The sequence below is a fragment of the Culex quinquefasciatus genome, chromosome 2 (genome assembly GCF_015732765.1).
Source record: "Culex quinquefasciatus strain JHB chromosome 2, VPISU_Cqui_1.0_pri_paternal, whole genome shotgun sequence".
Classification (NCBI taxonomy): domain Eukaryota; kingdom Metazoa; phylum Arthropoda; class Insecta; order Diptera; family Culicidae; genus Culex; species Culex quinquefasciatus.
Genome location: NC_051862.1, coordinates 195,223,162 through 195,241,881, shown reverse-complemented (window position 1 = coordinate 195,241,881; position 18,720 = coordinate 195,223,162). Strand labels below are relative to the sequence as shown.

Genomic DNA, 18,720 nt, shown 5'->3' with positions numbered 1-18,720 from the left:
TTCAAACTAATTTTGGCTTTACCTTCGATATTTTCCAAAACTAATTATTTTAAAATTGAACTTTCTTTAAAAATCGTATTTTTTTATACTTCTGGAGTTTTTTTTGAAAAGGTCCAATAAACCAAATTTTCATTTCTTGCTTTTTGGGTGTTTTTTAATACCCCTGACTCAAGGCGGTTTTAAGAACACCCAAAAGCAAAAACTGAAAATTTGGTTTATTGACCTTTCAAAAAAAAAAAACTTCAGACTTAAGTTGATTGTTTCAATTTTATTTGTTAACATCTCAGTAGCCCCTGTGCGTTTATGTTTTGATGAAATACTGAACAGATTTACGGTACAAAAAATCAAACATGTTACCTTCTGATACAACATCATGATCACGGGTTTCTGCTTCTGTTCCCTCAATTGCACCAAAGCGATTCCCCCCTAATGGATTTAAGATGCCAACGATTATTTCATTTCCTTTGTCATCACAGTGGTCGATTCTTGAATCCCTTCCGAGCACACCTTCCTAATCCTTTCGATAGCCCTGGTGTGGGAGATTACCAATCGAATTAAATTGAACTGTAATTTTCAATTAGAGCATGCTGTGTGTGGTAGTGTCGATACTGGCCTTGGCAAATTTTCCTCATTTTCTTCACCATTCCCCTTATTTTTTTGCTAAAGGTTCGAGAGGAACATTTATGCTTTCCTTTCTGTTGCTTCTTACTTTGCACTCTAGTTGCGGTTGAGCCCCATTTAATTAATGTCATGATTAGTTGTGGCTTGTGGGGCCATGTGGGACACTCTCGCCCTCTTACAAAGTTGTGCACTCAACACCCAAGTAACATTTTTTCCAGGAGTTCTACAAGAGCTCTTCTACAGCATAGCAGTTTGGACCGCGGTAGGATAAAATTCTCTTCAAAACTTCTTCAGGAGTTTGGAAGAGTACTTGAAGAGAGTTTTATCCTACCGCGGTCCAAACTGCTATGCTGTAGCTATCTTGAAGAGCTCTTGTAGAACTCCTGGAAAAAATGTTACTTGGGCAGCTCAACGGTACCAGGTACTGGTTGGTAGTAGTAGCCGGTACTTGTCGTCGATGCAGCTTGTGTGGGGTTGTCCCTTTACACGGAAAGAAATTTTTGACGTTATGATTCGTTTACAAAATTTAAAACATTAAAATTTTAGACATGATAAAAATCGAAATCAACAAGTTTCTTTAAGTGTAGTTGAGGACTTCAAGGTCCACCCTATCAAAATCAGTTAGCTGCACCGTTGAGCACACTTTGTCCGGGTTTGTCCACCCGATTGTCCCTTTTGGCTGTCCCTCGTTCACCGTGCTGTGAGTTTGCTAATCCTATCCAATTTCGAGACCTATTGGCTTAATCCCCAGGTCGATAGCTTCGCCCTGCAGGTTTTTAGTTTTTTTTTTTTTCTTCTGTTGTTCAACCAACGACACTATTAGCTGTCAACGGTGGTCAAAATTGGAGTATCCCCCCCCCCCAACCCCTCTCATAGCTATCGCATGATCGTGAATCCCCCTTCCCCGTTAAACTGGTATAAAAATAAACTTATCTATAGGTACTGGATTTTGGTGGTTGTGATGGTTCTGGTGATGCTGCTGCTGCTGCTACTGGCCAACAGTGCTGCCAGCTGCAGTTAGATGATGATGAACCGAAATAGGACGTCGACGACGGTGCCACCACTACATTCATAGGTAGTTTGGCCGCGAGACACAGCACAAAAGGCCCATGTTTTTGTACAGCGAACCCCGGCGGCGCTTCGCCGGCCACGGTCCGTTGATCTCGGCCGTCAGCGCGATGGTGCGCTCTAAAGTTGGGAGGAGAACAATGGAGGACAATTTGATTAGTGAGGTGTGGTGTAAATTGGGAAAACTAGGGCGACGGAAGTTTGATTGGGGCGAGAAAAAGTTGATCGATTGCAAACGAGAGCAATTATGAACTGAGCTGTTGAGAAGATAATGGATATCCTGTGCTTAAAATAGAAATGAAAAAATCAGTTTGAGTTTTGCTGTAGAATGAATTAGAACTATTTTTTAAGATTCAAAATAAAATTTGAAATTGTAGATTACTCAATTTTTTTTGGATTACTGGCATCGATTTCAAGTTATAAACAATTAAGGTTGAGATTGTAAAAATAATATTTTTTTGCAATTCCATCGTGAAACTACTTACTTTTCCTGTCATAAAAAATAACAGATCTAACAGTAACACTTTTCAAAATAAATGTAGAAAAGTTCTATTTTTCAGCACTGAAATGAATGCTGAAAAGTCGATCTTTTCAGTACTTGTTTCGAAAACTAATACTTTTCAACATTTTACTAAACGGTTGATTACATAAATACATGAACATTTGACTTATATTTCCACTCAAAGGATGTTTTTCGAAATTGCAAAAAATGTTGAATGGAACTCATTGCAAAACTAGATTTTTTCAGCTCTCGTCGTATTTATCCAAATTGGTGAACCCCGTTGCATAATTCTACGACTCGTGCTGAAAAAATCTTCTTTTTGCAACTTGTAGCTTAAACTACTATTTGCATTTTAAAAAGATTTTATGATACATTTTTTTCCTTTTAGACTGTGTTGGTCGGACAGCTGGTTGCTGAGATTGATCCTCTTAAAATTTAAATTTTGTGACAAATGAGTTTTTATCGGTGTCACAAGCCATGGCTGAAGGAGATAATTATTGAAAATAAATGTATTGATCCTTGCACTGTAACTTGGATTTGGCCCGCACTTTTCTCTCGCACTTTTGACAACAAATTTTCCAAAAACTAGGCAACCAGCAGTTGTTTATTTACATTTCCAGTCGCAGTTTCCACCAAACTGGACATTCGCACTTTAAAATTGCGATTGACAACATCGGCTCGCTTTGATCATTTTTTGAGAAAATTAAAATTTCCCAAGCCAGTTTGACAAGTCGCAATAGTGCGATCGATAGCAATAATTTAGTGCGAAGTCCAAGTTAGTGAGAATTGCGCAATAATACCTTAAAAAAATATTCATCGGAGGGACGCTTAGAGGGTCATTTACAAATATACGTGACCTAAAGTATATATTCTCGAGGGATTTTTGATTTTTTTCCAATTTAAAGTTTTTTCATATATTTTGATGGAGGCGCACGGTCATTCACAAAGCATCGTTTTAGGTGAAGATTCAAGAAGTATCACGCGCCTCCTTTGAAATATATGGGAAACTTAAAAAATAGAATAAAACTAAACTCTCTGGGTAAAATATTTTCTAGGTCACGGATTTTTTAAAAGGACCATCTAGCGTTCTTTCTACGAAGAAATTATTTAGGTAAATACATTGATTCTCAATAATAATCTCCTTCAACCATGGCGTGTGTCACCGAATGAAGTCGCATTTTTCAAATGACGAAACTGAATTTTGGAGAATATTGTATCGATTTTAGGTTAAAAAAATAATCCTTTGCGAAAAAAATCTGCTCTTACTTATCTGAACCTGGGTGATGAATAGAGCGAATGCGTAACGTGTTTTTAGAATGATCTCACTTTGTTTACATCTACAACAAATTAGGCAGCTGTTCAAGCACAAGCATGACTTTTTTCTTTCCGATAAATGAACTGTTTGTAATCAGTTGTTTGTGTTTCATTTTGGGTAGTTTTTGATATTTTTTGCTGGAAAATTGTGTGTGTGTTTTCAAATTTTGATCGGTTAGAAGAGATTTTTCTTCGAATGACGAAGAACTGCAGCGAAAGTGTCATTCTGCGATGTTGCAGAAAAATTCCCATGCTGATTTTGAAGTCCTACAGCTCTTCCTGATCCATCGAAAAGATATCGTTAATTCTAGCGAAGCTGATCCAACAAACAGAGAAGATTTTCACTAAAAAATGCAATCTCGCCTTGGTTTTTTTTTTAAATTTCTTGACTTCAATTTCAGGTCCTTAAAAGCCAAAAAATTTCATTATTGAAAAAAAAATTATGATCGATAACAATACTCTCTACTTCTGGCGAACAGTAAATTGGTTCCACTATGACAGTTCAAACTTGAGGCCGTTTTGCGAACCATTATTCAGCACCCAGATCCGAAGGACTGAAAAAGCAGACAATAATATATAAGTAATTTTTTACACTGAAAATCAAAACAATAGTTTGCACTTCAAAAGTGGTGTTTAACTGAATGACTCTTAAGAGAAACAATATTTTCGCAAATTTAAGTTTTAAGAGACTGTTACTTAGCAACCAGCTGGCTCATTTACAAAGCCTAAAAACGACAAAAATATAAATTTTCAGAAAATTTCATCGTTAATGTAACTACGATGAATGATTAAAAAATGTAGAGTAATTTTTTATTTTATTGATGGTTCTTCAAATTACTGTAAACTGTTAAAAAAAACTAAATAATGTAAAAATTAACAGAGTTATTCGTTATTGACTTATTTATTCTAACTATGTTAAACCGCTTTTTTGCTCATCTTCGTCTTAATTTCAGAAATGCTCATAGAATGCAAAGTATATTTAATCTATAAGCTAACCAGTTTAAATTTTATAAAGTAAAATTTATGTAAGACTTACCTATGAAGTAATCAAACGTTTTAAAATTTAAATATATAGACTAGTACATATTAAATACTTCGTAATAAAATAAAACCCGTGACAACTTAAGTGTAAGGAGTCGATCAAAACTTTTACAATTTTAAATATATTTAGATAAATCGTTTTATTTCAAATGATTTTTCCTCAACATTGAGTCTTAAATCATAAAATGTTTATTTATTAAAACTTTGTTGAAAAAATTATCAACCTATTTGAATGATATTGATTTGATTGAAATTGAAAATGTTAATCATTTTAACTTATTCAAACTTACTTTAGTTTATTTTGAGTTCAAACGTTTTTAAAACTTTCAAAATTTTAAATGTTTTTACTTGAAGGAAAAGTCGACGGCATTTTTAAAAACTATCTATTGCAATAATTAGTCATTTCATTTTAAACGAACCATCGTTGGAAATCAAATGATGTTCTTGAAAAAAAATCGAAATATCATCTTATTGTAATACAAATATATAACGTCATGATTCGAATTCCTGGGCGCTTCAAAACCCGGACACCTTAGAGCTTTTGTTAATTTGATTTGGTTAACCGCGGTGGATTTTCTTGAAATAATTCGAACTGTCAAAAATCCACCAACGCATCGTGGTAGCAAGTGGTAGAAAAGTATCCACCGGTAGATGCTTTGGTGGATTTTTGACAGTTCGAATTATTTCAAGAAAATCCACCGCGGTTAACCAAATCAAATTAACAAAAGCCCTCTTACCTTGTTTTATCATTTATTTGGATATAAGTTCGCATCAAGAATGTCAAAACTGTGTTATTTGATGAATTCTAACATCAACTTTCATTTAAAGTTTGTTTGAACACTGTAGTTAATGCCAAAACAATAAAATAAAATTATGAGTTTCACAAAAATGTGAAACATTTCACTGAAATATTTCAAAGGCATCTGAAGCAAAGCAGAAATTTATGGTTTTGATTTCCTTCAATTCTAACAATTTTTTATATAAAATATTGATTGTTTTGATGGTGACAAGTTATTGGAGACCTAAAGAATGACACTCACTAAAATTTCCGTCCAAATTTGTGCGATTCATAAGCGAAATCGAGTGTCCGGAATTCGAAGCAAAAGTGTCCGGATTTCGAATCAGCTTTTATCAGTGTCCGGGATTCGAAGCACAACAAGTCATTTTAATTTTCAAATTGTGATGAAAAATTGTTAGAAAAGACATATTTTGCATGCATTTTCTTGAAACTGACTGTTTATACTACATCCTGATGATATTTCTACATTTCCAACTTATTATATGATTTTTTGCCAGCTATAACAAAAATGATATGCTACTAAGTGTCCGGATTTCGAATCATGACGTTATATTTCATTAATCTTTTGCTTCCATATAAGAAACGCAACACCGTCCTGGAGTCATTTGGATGACACACAGGGATGATTTGTCTGTGTACACTTACTGAGGTTGCGACTCAGTAGGGGAGTGTGGGGTAATTTGGACACCCTAAGGAAATTACTCTGCCATGGGCTGTATGGATATTTTAAAGGAATGTGAATGAAACCAGAGGATAACAGAGATCATATTCGATGGAAAAATTTCATTCATTTCGATAAATTTTGATGAAAAACTCCTTTTATCGCAAAATTAAAGGTGTTCAAATTACCCCCACATTTTTGTGTGGGGTAATATGAACACCCCTATGGGGTAATTTGGACATGTCTTGTGGGGTAATTTGGACATGCCTTGTGGGGTAATTTGGACATGCCTTGTGGGGTAATATGGACACCTTTGTGGGGTAATTTGGACACATGTGGATGAATAAGTTTAACATTTGATGTTTTGAGCATGATTTTTAACCTTCAACCTGGTTTTGTGATTGCTCTATGTTTTTAAGTTTTTTTTTTGCTCACAATATTTTATCAGAGTTTTGAATCTTTATTTGTGATAGAACTATAATTCAAAAGGAAGAAAACAAATAGTTCAGTGTAGTTACATAATTAAATCATTTATCAATTTTGATTAGAACATTGATTCTGGATTAGGCACAAGTTTAGCTTTTAGTGATTAAGGTATCGTTTAGATTTATCTAAATCAATCTTTATATAGAACTTATTAACCTGAAACCATTATTTTTTTAGTTTTACATTCCGTAGCCCTTCAAATTTAAATATTATTGAAAACCAGCATAGAAATTAGAAATTTCAAAGAAATTAATTAAAAACATTAGAGTCTAGTTGAACGCCCAATGTGCATTAATCAGATTTTCATCCATTCAAATATTGAAATTTTTTATCTAAATTAAAAAATAGGGGTTTTTGAAAGATCTTATTGCTCACATTCCGATCTGACATTTTTAATCCCTCTAAATTTATCTAAATCCATTTAAAAACTCAACCAACCATGAAAGATACTTTTTGTTTGCCTGACAGGTAGACTTTCAGGTATGTCCAAATTACCCCACAAGCTATGTCCAAATTACCCCCATAGCATGTTTTATCAAAAGTTGCATTTTTTGATGATAAAAATGGATAAAATGCACAATATTTATACGTACATACCTCAGGCATCGTTCAAACAACCCTCTTAAACAAAAATTGTCCACTTTTTGCAATATAATTCCTGCAAAACCTTATTTCCCAACCCTCAAAATTAGAACTTAAGGCAGTACCAACCGGCCTTTGGAAACTTTTATATATTATACCAAAACTACATAACCTATTCCAACTTTTTTAGTTTGTCCATACTCCTAGGCCATTACTAGTACTAGCCTTATCACTTAAATTGCCGTTTTCGCTTTATATCCGAAGAAAAGGTGATTTTTAAAGGGGTGTCCAAATTACCCCCACTGTCCATATTACCCCAAACTCCCCTACTTGTACACAGCCAAATTAGAAGGTTAAAAGACTTGATCACACACGTACGCTTTCTCATATGGCCCTTTCGCTGACTTAGTTTCCGCCCTTTTCCATCTTCTTCTAAGACACTAGTCATCTATCCACCTATCAGTTTCATTACTTTCTTCTAATTTGTGAGTTTAATTTCACCGAAAACTACCGATAAAAGCCCGTAATATCAATATAAGAAAATCGTATGCTTAAAAGCAATATTGACAGTTATCTGGTTTGAACAGAGTATCTAGTTTGAACAATGCAAAACGGCAGAATTGTTGTTGCTTATTCGAAAAACATTAGAAAGCCACACGTATAAGATCATCTCATATATGAAAACAAAACAAAAACTCACCCAGGTAGGTCTCCTGCTGGGGCATAAACTCCTGCAGGTCCTGCAGTATCTGGGCGATCACCTGCGAGTCCTTCGTGATGCTGCACAGCTCCTCCTGGTTGAAGTCGGGCGTGATCTGCTTGCACAGCAGTATCTGGCTTATCACATTGCCCAGGTTCGACGGGCCGGCGCGGTTTTCTGATCGTTTAGAATTAAATCAATACTTCTTAAATGAAACAAGGCTTGAGGAAATCTTACCGTAATATCCGGACATATCCATAGGAATGACCTGCACCAGGCGGTGACTTTTGATGAGTTCTCTTAGAAATAGTTGAGCTAGGTAGAACAGCAGTACCAAGTGAGGGTTATCTGCCAGGATGCCTTCGGCTAGTGCCCTGAAAAGAAGAGAAATATTGAGGGATATTTGTAGTAATGGCCGAAAAGCTGTTGATAAACGACTATTCATAATTTATTGCTTCGTTAGCTTCACTTCAGCGCGAACGCTTCGAAATAAGTGATGTTTGCTGAAGGATTGGGTTGTCGCTGCAAATTGCTTGACAAACTGTGGTTGACCACAAGCCCGTACCACTATCCTGGCTGGAATCTAGCACTGGATAATTTATGAGGTTGTGGTTTGCACCTGCGATTAGTCTGAGCTTGGTCCAACTACGGCGGCCGACCTTATCTCCCACGCCGTATCTTGTTCCATCTTTATATACTTCAACTTGGAATATTGTCAAGAACCACAATCGGAAAATTCTTTGGAATCTCAACGTTATTGGTGTTTTTTTTGAATAACAATAGTTTAGGGTAATTAAGGTTGAGTTTTATAATAATCCAAATAATGTAATTTATGTTTATATAAATTGGTCTAAGAATGACAAAGTATAATGTTATTCAATGTTCAATACTTACTGAAATTAAATATAAATAGGTTTCCTTTTGAGTTCTTTTTTGAGTAAAAAAGAGAACACATTTAAAAAAAATTACATTAAAAAAAGTTTTATTGATCAATTTGCAATATATTTGATTTATTATTATACGCTTCCCAAAGAACAGCTTTTCCTGGAAAATTTCGGCATGGTCCTTCCCTACCCTAAACCCACCCCCACATCAAATACAACACAGAAACCACTTCCGTGCGGTTGTATCATTCATTATTAATCAAACAATTTAGCGTTGACGAGAAGGAATAAACTTGTGGCTCACCCCCTCACCTACCATCACCTTAAGTAAGCCATCACACCTTCGGGGGTGAACCAAGTTGCGCTCATCTCATGAATTTTTAAAGCTCTTCGCTGCGATGCGCCTTCGCGCTGACAGACACAAAAGCTTCTTCTGCTGCCGAGCCAACAACCTTGAACTTGAAGGAGCTATTGGCTCAAGATTTTCCGAGAATCGGGTGGAGGGGGCAGCAAAACGCTTCATTTCCCTGCGAGCCATAAATATCGGTAAAACGGTTTTTCTGGGGCCTATTCAGAGCAGAATTTCGTGGGGCCAGGTGGTTTGTCTGTCTAGACACGACCTCATTGCATAAATGTGTGTTGAGATTGAAGTTGGTAGAGGAGGGTAGTCTTTGTGTTAGGTCTTTGTGGGTTGTGTTATGGGCCTTGAAGAGATTTGGATCAAGGCTCATTATGCTGATGGTGGAAACGGGTCGAGATGAGATGAGGGGAAAAGCTTGACAACACACTGAACTGGTCAAAATGGATGTCAAGTGGTTGTACGGAAGGTTGGAAAAGGTCAGCTATTGTTGCAGAATTTGAGTTTCCTTTCATATCTCGTACAATCCTCGGTATTTTGTTGAATACTAACGTTCATGTTTATCTTCTGGCAATTTGATGATTTAATATCTGCTCACTTCCAATATGTTTTTTTTAAATGAAAATTTACCACAATGGTTACTTTTTACAATAGTTGTGACTCATGTTATGATATTTAACAACTGTGCTTTGTATAATATCAATGTCGCCGCGCGAAGGTAATTAATTATTTGGAATCAGCCTAGTAGAAAACAAACTCAATATCGACGACCAAAACGAAGCGCAAGTGTCGCGAGAAGTCACAAAATTTGTAGAATCAAGGTCAAAACCAAGTGGCGTCACAGTAAAACATAAGCGAGGATACAAAGAATCGACTGTTTTCAGCGCACAAGATGTAGAAAGTGCGAAGAAATCAGGCGAGATCGTACGATCGATTTCAAGAATGTCTGGCATCTGCTTGGACTACATAATGTCAACTTAATAGAAGGCGTGGTCTACTCATTTTTAGTATGCCATCCTTTCCTATCCTACAGGAGGAATGGACGAGAACGTTACAAATGCGTACAATCGCTCTTAAAGATCCATAGAAGAATAACGGTAAATCAAGCAAGATTGGTTTGAAATCTCAGGACATCTAAGTGTTGCTTGAAATGTAGGCAACCCGCCTAACTATTTGACCCTTTGGGGTACATGTCGAGTTCTAGGAGAAGTTCGGATCAATTAATTAATAAACTAGGGCATCGAAGGGATGTACTCGGTCACGAAATTTCTTTACGTAGATATCGAATGCTAACGTAACATGATCATGATTCATACATTGCTACTGTAACTCATCCAACCTGGAACAAAACCCTGTTGAAGATTCAATAAAATTAAGTTCGAAGATCATCCTACCAACGTGTTTCCCTCAGAAAGAAATACAAGTGGAGTCCAGTTATAGTTAAAAGTAATAGTGCAGTGAGTAAGGTGCAAAAGTGTCCCGAAGTAAGTACCTGGAGTGACATCGCCGAGGAAACCCTACCAGTGGATAGTTCCTGACCTTGCAACGCTGCAGGCTTACTCCAGAGGGCATGCTGCCCTGATAACTTGGCTGCGCAACAATCAATGTTCTTAAAGAGAAATTCCATGATCAATACTATTACTTACTTATTCGACCTTCTTTAAATAACTTTGAATCTTTGTAAACATGTTACACTAAGCTCATTTGAGCAATTTTTGTGGACATGTTATCCTAAGAACATGTAAGGTTAACAATAAAAAAAAAGTTTCAAAATTGAATTTATGAGCCATGGTTTCAACATTTGAATGAAACACACGAATGCATTAAACACTCGTCCAGTTGTTTTGCAATCATTAGTTTCCAAAATATCTAAGTATTGACGAAAATTTTATTTTGCGAAAAAAAGTTTTTGCGTTGATGTGCATTGGAATTCTTAAAAATAAAAATGTTTTCAACCAGCCCAAACGTAATAAATATAATTATCAATGCAGGAAAATACAATTAAGATTAATTTCAGTTGATTAAACTAATTAATTTTGAAGTTTAAAAAAAAAATCTTTTTTGCCCCCGTATTTTCTTACAAATTTTGAAGGGGGCGACATAAACGTTGAAAAATATTTGCAACGGCCTAAATTAGAATTTCATTAAATTTATTTTTTTTTTTTGAAAATGATCTAATTTGAGTTTTTCCAAAGAATTTGGATTGATTTTTTATTGCTTGGAACATTTTGCTATTCTTTTGAATGATTTTCAATAATTTGAATGAATTTTGAAAGGAAAATCAGCAGAATACCTCAAATTTTAGTATTTTTGTTTGACCCAATCTCAACCCCATACCCAATGTCACCCCAGATGACGTTATGATCTTTTCGAGCACAAATTTGTTCAGCTATATTAGATTAACGCAATAGAAATTAATTTTATAAAGCAAGTAGTAAGAGGTAAAAAATTTTCATTTAAATTCAATTATTAGATTTTTCAAGAAACATGGATCAATTTTGATTCTTTTGTGCTAGTAAATATTTTCCTTACAGGTTTCAGAATTAACTCTGTAGTATAGGAATCTTTTGTATCAAAAATTCTAATCTAGGAAAATTTATGTAGACAAACCAACTAAATATAAATAATCCTATTACATTATCAATTTAACTCTCAACTGCCTTAATTTCTTTTCGATTTTTTTTATTTTTCCCTTGTTCCCTTGAGGTCATTTTTGGCAACTTTTGTTTTACGAAAAACTTTAGTTCTCTTGTTTTATGTTTTTCATGTTTATTTTTTAGTATTATAATTTGCATTTATCTTGTTTAGTAAATATTTGTTTTTGGTAGTATTTGGCATAATCTACCACCTTCTATCATTACAATTTTTCTATCAAATTTTTTCATGTTTTTTGAATCACTTTTTCAATTTATTGCTCGATTTTTGACATTTTTGCTATAAAATGTCCCCATTACCATTAAAATTGTAAAAAAATGCGTAGAGGCATAGTCTGTGACACTAGAAAAAATACTGCATACTTCTTTTTACTTAAAATATAGGAAATGTAAGTAAAACGTTACTTAATCCACCTATAAGGTGGTTGGAGCCTTCCTCACATTATTGTTTGCGTTTTTTCTTGTATTTTAATTAATAAAATGTTTAATTCTGTATACGTGTATGAGTTAATCAATCGACATTTGTTGTAATCAGGCTTGTCACAAATACAGTTTTTTTTTGGCGCAGACCAAACACTCTAATATAATTTTTAAGAAAAGCATTTTTACTTAAAACTAAACATGCCAGATGGTGCTGAAAATAAGGATCTTTTTAACCATTTTTCAACATAACTGTTCAAAATAATTGTGACTGTTAATAATAATTGAATAATGTTTTGAGTCTGTGTTTAAAAACAGTCGACAGATTATTCCATTTGTTCACATTTTTCTTGGTAAAAATGATATATTTTCGAAACAAATATAGCAAGACTATGTATTCTGTTCACTCCTAACGTAAATATCCACTGACGTGAACGGAATTCACTTTTGCGTACTTGGCCCAATCACATTATTTTGCTAGAGAATGAAAAATAATTTCTAACAAGAAAATACCTGACGAGAATTATGCGTGGAAGTACTACAATAAAACAAACAGACTTAATGTTGTTTCAATGATTTCATGCAAAAAATTAAATGGACCAAAACCAGAGTTTAACCACGCGTGGACACCGCTATTAAAACGAACAGACAGACTCTTTGTTAACACTTAGGCTTTGACCCATTTACATTGTTTTGCTTGATTTTTCCGAAAAAATGACATCGTAAAATCATGCGTAGAACAACAGACCAACAGTTCCTAGTTTTGCTGGCAAAACGCACTTTGTCAAAATCACATCCACGATCCTCCCTGGTTAGGGTATCTAATTAAAACACTTCCCCCGCCGAGCCCTGATAAGCTTTGAACAATTTATTTACCTGAAACTTCTTATGGACTCCGACAGCTAGCGAAAGTAGAAAGCTTTACGTTCAACCATCAAAGACGTCGGAGACATCGGCGAAATTACTTTCCTGGGTAGGCCAGAAGTGACGGTCATCAGCAGAACATTTAGTCAAGAGCGAAACGCTTTGCCCTGATTAAGGAATCAGGATTCTTACTAGTATTTTCCGGCTTCAGCATATCCTCGTACAAACTTGATCACCCCGTCTGCTGGTGGAGGATTAAAAGAAATCACTAAATGGACACCGGTGCCAATAAAATTCTTATCGTATCTTTACGTTTTTAATCGGTTGCGCGATAAAAAGTCTGGAATTTTCTCAAGATTTGTTTTTGTTTATTTTTGTTCGAATAACACAGGGTAGTGAACAATGACAGTCGATGGTCGATCAATAGAGCTGTGCCGTTCTACTTTACACGCTCGTTCAAAATCACTTTTTTTTTTGCTCATAACAAAATCGACTCGTAAATGAGTAAATGAGGTATTTGTCAAATTTGAGTGGATTTCAATCAGATATGTTACGAAAGTCAGGGGATAGGAAAGTGGTGAAAAATTACTACAGTTCGTGTTAGCGCGCATGTAAAAAGTAGCTTTTATTTTACAAGTTTGGTTTTAAAAACTAGGAGAAATTTGCATATATTAGGATGGTTTAGAATAGAGTCCTTAAGCCCTTTGTATTTTTTATGTACAACGATGAAAAACACGATAAATACCATTTTTGATCACTTTTTCACTTTAAAGCAAAAAATAAAAATTAAAATGACGAGACGTTTCACAATGGATCAACTGTGGTCCTCTCAGGAAGAATTGGGTCCTAAAATGAAGCTTAGATTGCTGATATTATTGTTTACAGCGGTAAAGCTTATTTTTCTAAGTACAATGACCCTTTGTACGACCACAAAGACGTTAAAATGGATTTTTAAATCAATTTTGAAAAATTAACCTCGCGGTCCTTCTTGACAGAAAAGCTCCTGCTTGACAGCTCGTTCCAAGGGGACCATAGTTGATCCATCGAAAAAATGTTGTCTTGTCGAAAAAAATGTTTGCATTAAAATGAAAAAAAGTGATCAGAAATGGTTTTTAATCGTGTTTTTTACCGTAGTACATAAAAATTGACAAAGGGCTTTAATACCCAATTGTCAAGTTGGATGCTTTCTGTCAAAAAGGGCTACGAACTTAATTTATTTTAATTAAATAAAAAAATCAATTTTAAATCCTTTGCGGTCGTACTCAGAAAAAAAAGCTGTATCGTTGTAAACAATAATATACACCAATAATGTCCAAAAGCCCCACGTTAATTTTTATGTCGACGTTAAAAAAAACTCTTGAAACCTCGCTTGAAACCCATTTCTGATATTTTTTTATTTCATTGCAAAAAAAATGGTTCTCTTGGAAAGAGCTGTCAAATAGGACCTTTTCTGTCAAGAAGGACCACGAAGCTATTTAAAAAAAAATGGATTTAAAAATCCATTACAAATCCTTTGTGGCCGTTCAAAAGGTCATAGTACTCAACAAAATAAGCTTTATCGTTGTAAACAACAAACAAAAGTCGAGAACAGAACACTGATGAAGTCAGCAAGTAGTAGACGAAAGACGTATCTGTCAAGATATTAAAATATATAGCGGAATTAAAAGGAACAACTCGTCTCTTTGTATTCATAGTAATGCATTCTGCTAAAACTCTCAACCAAACTACAACAACAATATGTATCAGCAATTAAAGCTTAATTTTAGGACCCAATTGGGTACTAAAACCCTATGTAAATTTTTATGTACAACGGTGAAAAACACGATTAAAAACCATTTCTGATCACTTTTTCATTTGTATGCAAAAAGTTATTGACAAGACAACATTTTTCGATGGATCAACTATGGTCCCCTTGGAACGAGCTGTCTAGTAGGACCTTTTCTGTCAAGTAGGACCGTGAGGTTAATTTTTCAAAATTGATTTAAAAATCCATTTTAAACTCTTTGTGGTCGTACAAAGGGTCATTGTACTCAGAAAAATAAGCTTTATCGTTGTGAAAAATAATATTAGCTATTTAAGCTTAAATATGGACCCAATTGATTTCTAAAATTAAGCTTAATTAAGCTCGACACATTACATAGAGTTATCTACGCGCGCATGTATTGCATGTACGTACACAAAAAAGATTGAGGTTAAATTTTGTACCCTCCAGCAAAACAAATGGCGTGTTAGTGTGTGTGAGATCGGGCTTAGATAACTCTATTACATATTTATATAGTTATCTAAGCCCGATCTCACTCACACTTCGGTTTTGTCGGGGCTGGAACCTCGAGCTCGGAGCCAGCACCGGTCTGGAACCTTGCCTGAAACTTTGATCGAAAAGTAGCCATTTTCTTTAAATCTGTTTAGCGTGCATCGCCTGCTAGCTGCAACCGTCAATAAACAAAATCAAAACAAAAGCACGGACAGGTGTTGCAAGAGTTTTTCGCAATTATTTAGACTAATTTGTGCGTTTCTTCCGATGCCGTGACCACTCGCTGGACTTGAATCGTGTTGGGCCGCTGCTGATGCAGCCGGAGAACACCCGAAACGGGCGGAGGGAGCGGATTTAGGCGACGGAAAAAAGCACGGAGTACGATTCCGGAACCGCATAGGACCAACATCGGCACCGAGCTGGGATTTCTTCCGACCGCTGACGGGGCCTTGAACGCCGCTATGGACTACGATAAGACCGTAGAAGCCATGGATACGCAAGCTCTATAACGCGTTAGATCCCCTGAACGTGCAGGCGCTGGCCCCGACGACAGTGGTAAACCCAGCGGACGGAGGTGGTGGCGAAGCAGTGACCGCCGGTCCCCAAACAGATGAACATAAGCGATCAGGACAATCTGGACGACGAGGTCCGGTCGGAAGCGACCTTTAACTTTTAGGTGGAGAATCTGAGCAAGCTGACGGATTCGGTCCTGTCGCAGGTGTATTACGTGCGCAATCTGCCCTGGGAGATAATGGCCATGCGGTGAACCAACAACACAACGTCGCCGCCCAGCTAAGCTTCTTCCTGCAGTGTAACGGCGAAAGTGACACCGCAAACTGGAGATGTTCGAGTCGGCCGAACTGCGGCTGCTTTCGGTCATCCCGAACCGGGATCCGTTCGTGCGCTAAATCCGTCACGTGTTAAGTCGCGTCGATAACGATTGGGGCTCGAACAGGAGCAGCGAAAGGTCGAGCGGAAAGATTGGCTGCGAAAAGAGACAAGATGCTGAAAGAACACGGCGAACGGTTTGGGATAGTGGTGAAAGTTTTCCTGGAGCCGGAGCAAAAAGCGTAAGTTTGTCGAGGCGGAAAAGCCGGACGAGTTGGTGCTGAAGAAGATAGTGAAAAGCAAGGTGTTTTGAAAAGCGCAAACTGAAGAAGGCTCAAAATAAAATTTGAATTTGTTTCTCACAGCGAATTTATTCAATTTATTGCTCTGTAGCAGAATGACTCCCTTCGTCGTACAGATTGTGCTTGATTTCCCGCATCTCTCAGGTGGACACGAACCGCGGGTTGGAATCCTCAGTTGCCTCAACGTACACTTCCTGTTCCGTTGCACCGGTCGTAAGTGCCTTACCTTCTCTCGCAGTTCGGCTTCTTCGGTGGGAGCGACACCTTAGAAAAGCAATCCACCTTAAAGACCTCCGGGTCTTTTGTGGTCTTTGTTGCAAGTTTCTGCTCATTTATTGGCTTCCGAAGGTAATGTATGGTGAGCCACCCAAAACCTTTTTTACGCAAATGGACCGATGTTTTACTTCCCCATCCGATAGAAGACGTGATCAGGCGAATGCCACCGGATCCGTCTGGGATTGAACCCAGGCCTTACTGGGGTGAGAGACTACCACGCTAACCACTTAAGACAAATTCCTCCAAATCAAATATTTTTCGTATGGAGCATAAACAATCGCTGAACGTCGATGAACGCCGTGTCGCGGTCGTCGGTTGCCTCGCGGTGCCGATGTTTTTTTTTACCATTCCGGCGTGATTAGCGGAATTTTGCACTTGCACAGTGCGATGTATTGGCGACATGTGCAGAGTTTTGATACGCGATGGCGGCTGCTTTCCGTGGCAGCTCGTGAGAGTCAGCTCGTCTTGCATCCTCGGACCTGTTCAAACACTGAACAGACGATCTGGTGTGCTTCCAGGAACGTCTCACTCAGCAGTCCCAGAACCAAGACCTTCCTGGTGGAAGAGGCCTATCACGGCCACCTCCATCACGACTATCGTTTCCACCAGAAGACTGTCTCGTGGTTAACCAATCCGGCGAGGACTTCCTCGACACGTGGTCACCGTCATCATTTGCTTCATCTCGTTGCACCGTTAAATGATTTCTCGAACCGTGACCAACTTGCCGATGCTCTCCACGTTTACCTCCCGGATCGAACCCACCATCATGCGGCTTATTCGAATTGTGCGTCCGGGACTGTCCGATCAGTACAACCAGCGGTCGGATCGACGACATCTGATCCTTTCCAGTGACACTGCCATCCTTACAAGGGTAATCTCCACCATTGGACAGTGGGGCTACCCCACTGGAGCCAGCGGATAATCTCCCGATCATCGTTTTATGGTCATGGAGTACGGACACCACGTTTCGAGGAGGGTGAGGAGTCCTCGATGGATTGGTTCACCACCAGACGATATATCACATGATAGAACTTTTTCTATACTCAGTACACTTCCTCCGAGGCCACCGGTAAACGGTTCCGGAGTGGTCCGATCGGGCCAAAGGACACCGGCATGATAATAGATGATTAATGATTTCAATTTTACGAAGTTTGATAAGCAACAGGTCGACTTTTGAATATCACAATCATCGGAATCATTTGCGTGGTACCATGGAATCGGTTCCGGAGTGGCCACAGATACCCTGAACTGACCCAATATAGTCAGTATACCTATGTACTACAAATAACGTTTCATAACATTAGCTCAAATGTCGATTGAATGACAAAAGCTTTAAAAAACCTGCTTGACGGATGTTCCGGGTTGCCGGATCCGGTGGCCACTTTGGACAAATTACCTCACCGGGAACACAAAATCACAGTTAATGCCCGTGAAATGCAACTGGAAGTAACCCGCTAGATGTTACCGTTTGGGAGATACAGGCCCTCGAAGTCGGGGCCTCAAAAGGATCAACGCGTTAATTAACGTGCTCCGTTCACGTTCACGTTCAGATCAACGTAGGCTCCGTTCGCGTTCACGTTAATTTTAACGATTAACGATTCCGTTAAGTTAAACGCCGTTTATTTAAACGTTTAACAGCACTGGTCATCTTAGACCAACCACCCCACTCACCCCTTATCATATTTTATTATTGTTATTTTATTGTTGTTATCATATTTTATTATTGTATTGTCGATTTTATGTGTTAAAAGAAATGAAAGAAATTCACGAAGTATTTGTGTCGCTGGGTGGAGCGATTGAGCAAGTCGTGTTGCGTGCTCCAGTCGGCTAAGATGAGTGAGTGATTTCTGTTCTTTGAACCGAAAAACAAAACTCTTGCTTGTAAGATGTGAATTAATTCTGGATCCGTTAATGCAATTTCTCAGAATATCTTTCTCCTGATCTGAACCCGCAAACCGTAGCTGGGAGGGTCTTTGAGGTTGGGCGGGATGGTTCCGCAAGGTACTTTGCCGCAGGCGTGGGTGGCGGAGGAGCTGTCGCGCAAGACCGTTGTGGCCTACTCACTCCAGTTCCCTTGGCTGACGATCAGCTCGGAACACTTGCCCG

The 18,720-nt window shown here is 37.5% G+C and overlaps 1 protein-coding gene across 10 annotated transcripts in view; it reads right to left on the bottom strand.

Moving 5' to 3' along the window:
• Positions 1 to 927: 927 nt before the first annotated feature.
• Positions 928 to 18,720, bottom strand: part of LOC6039836 — a 195,366-nt gene continuing 177,573 nt past the window's right edge. For 9 of the 10 annotated variants that reach the window (XM_038254181.1, XM_038254183.1, XM_038254186.1 and 6 more), the window contains 3 exons: positions 8,012 to 8,148; positions 7,775 to 7,951; positions 1,691 to 1,809 (listed from right to left, as the gene is read on the bottom strand). In XM_038254181.1, coding sequence (XP_038110109.1) covers positions 1,691 to 1,809; positions 7,775 to 7,951; positions 8,012 to 8,148 — 433 coding nt within the window. Of the gene's footprint in view, positions 1,810 to 7,774; positions 7,952 to 8,011; positions 8,149 to 18,720 lie in introns of all 10 variants that reach the window. The other variant, XM_038254182.1, reaches the window with a different exon arrangement.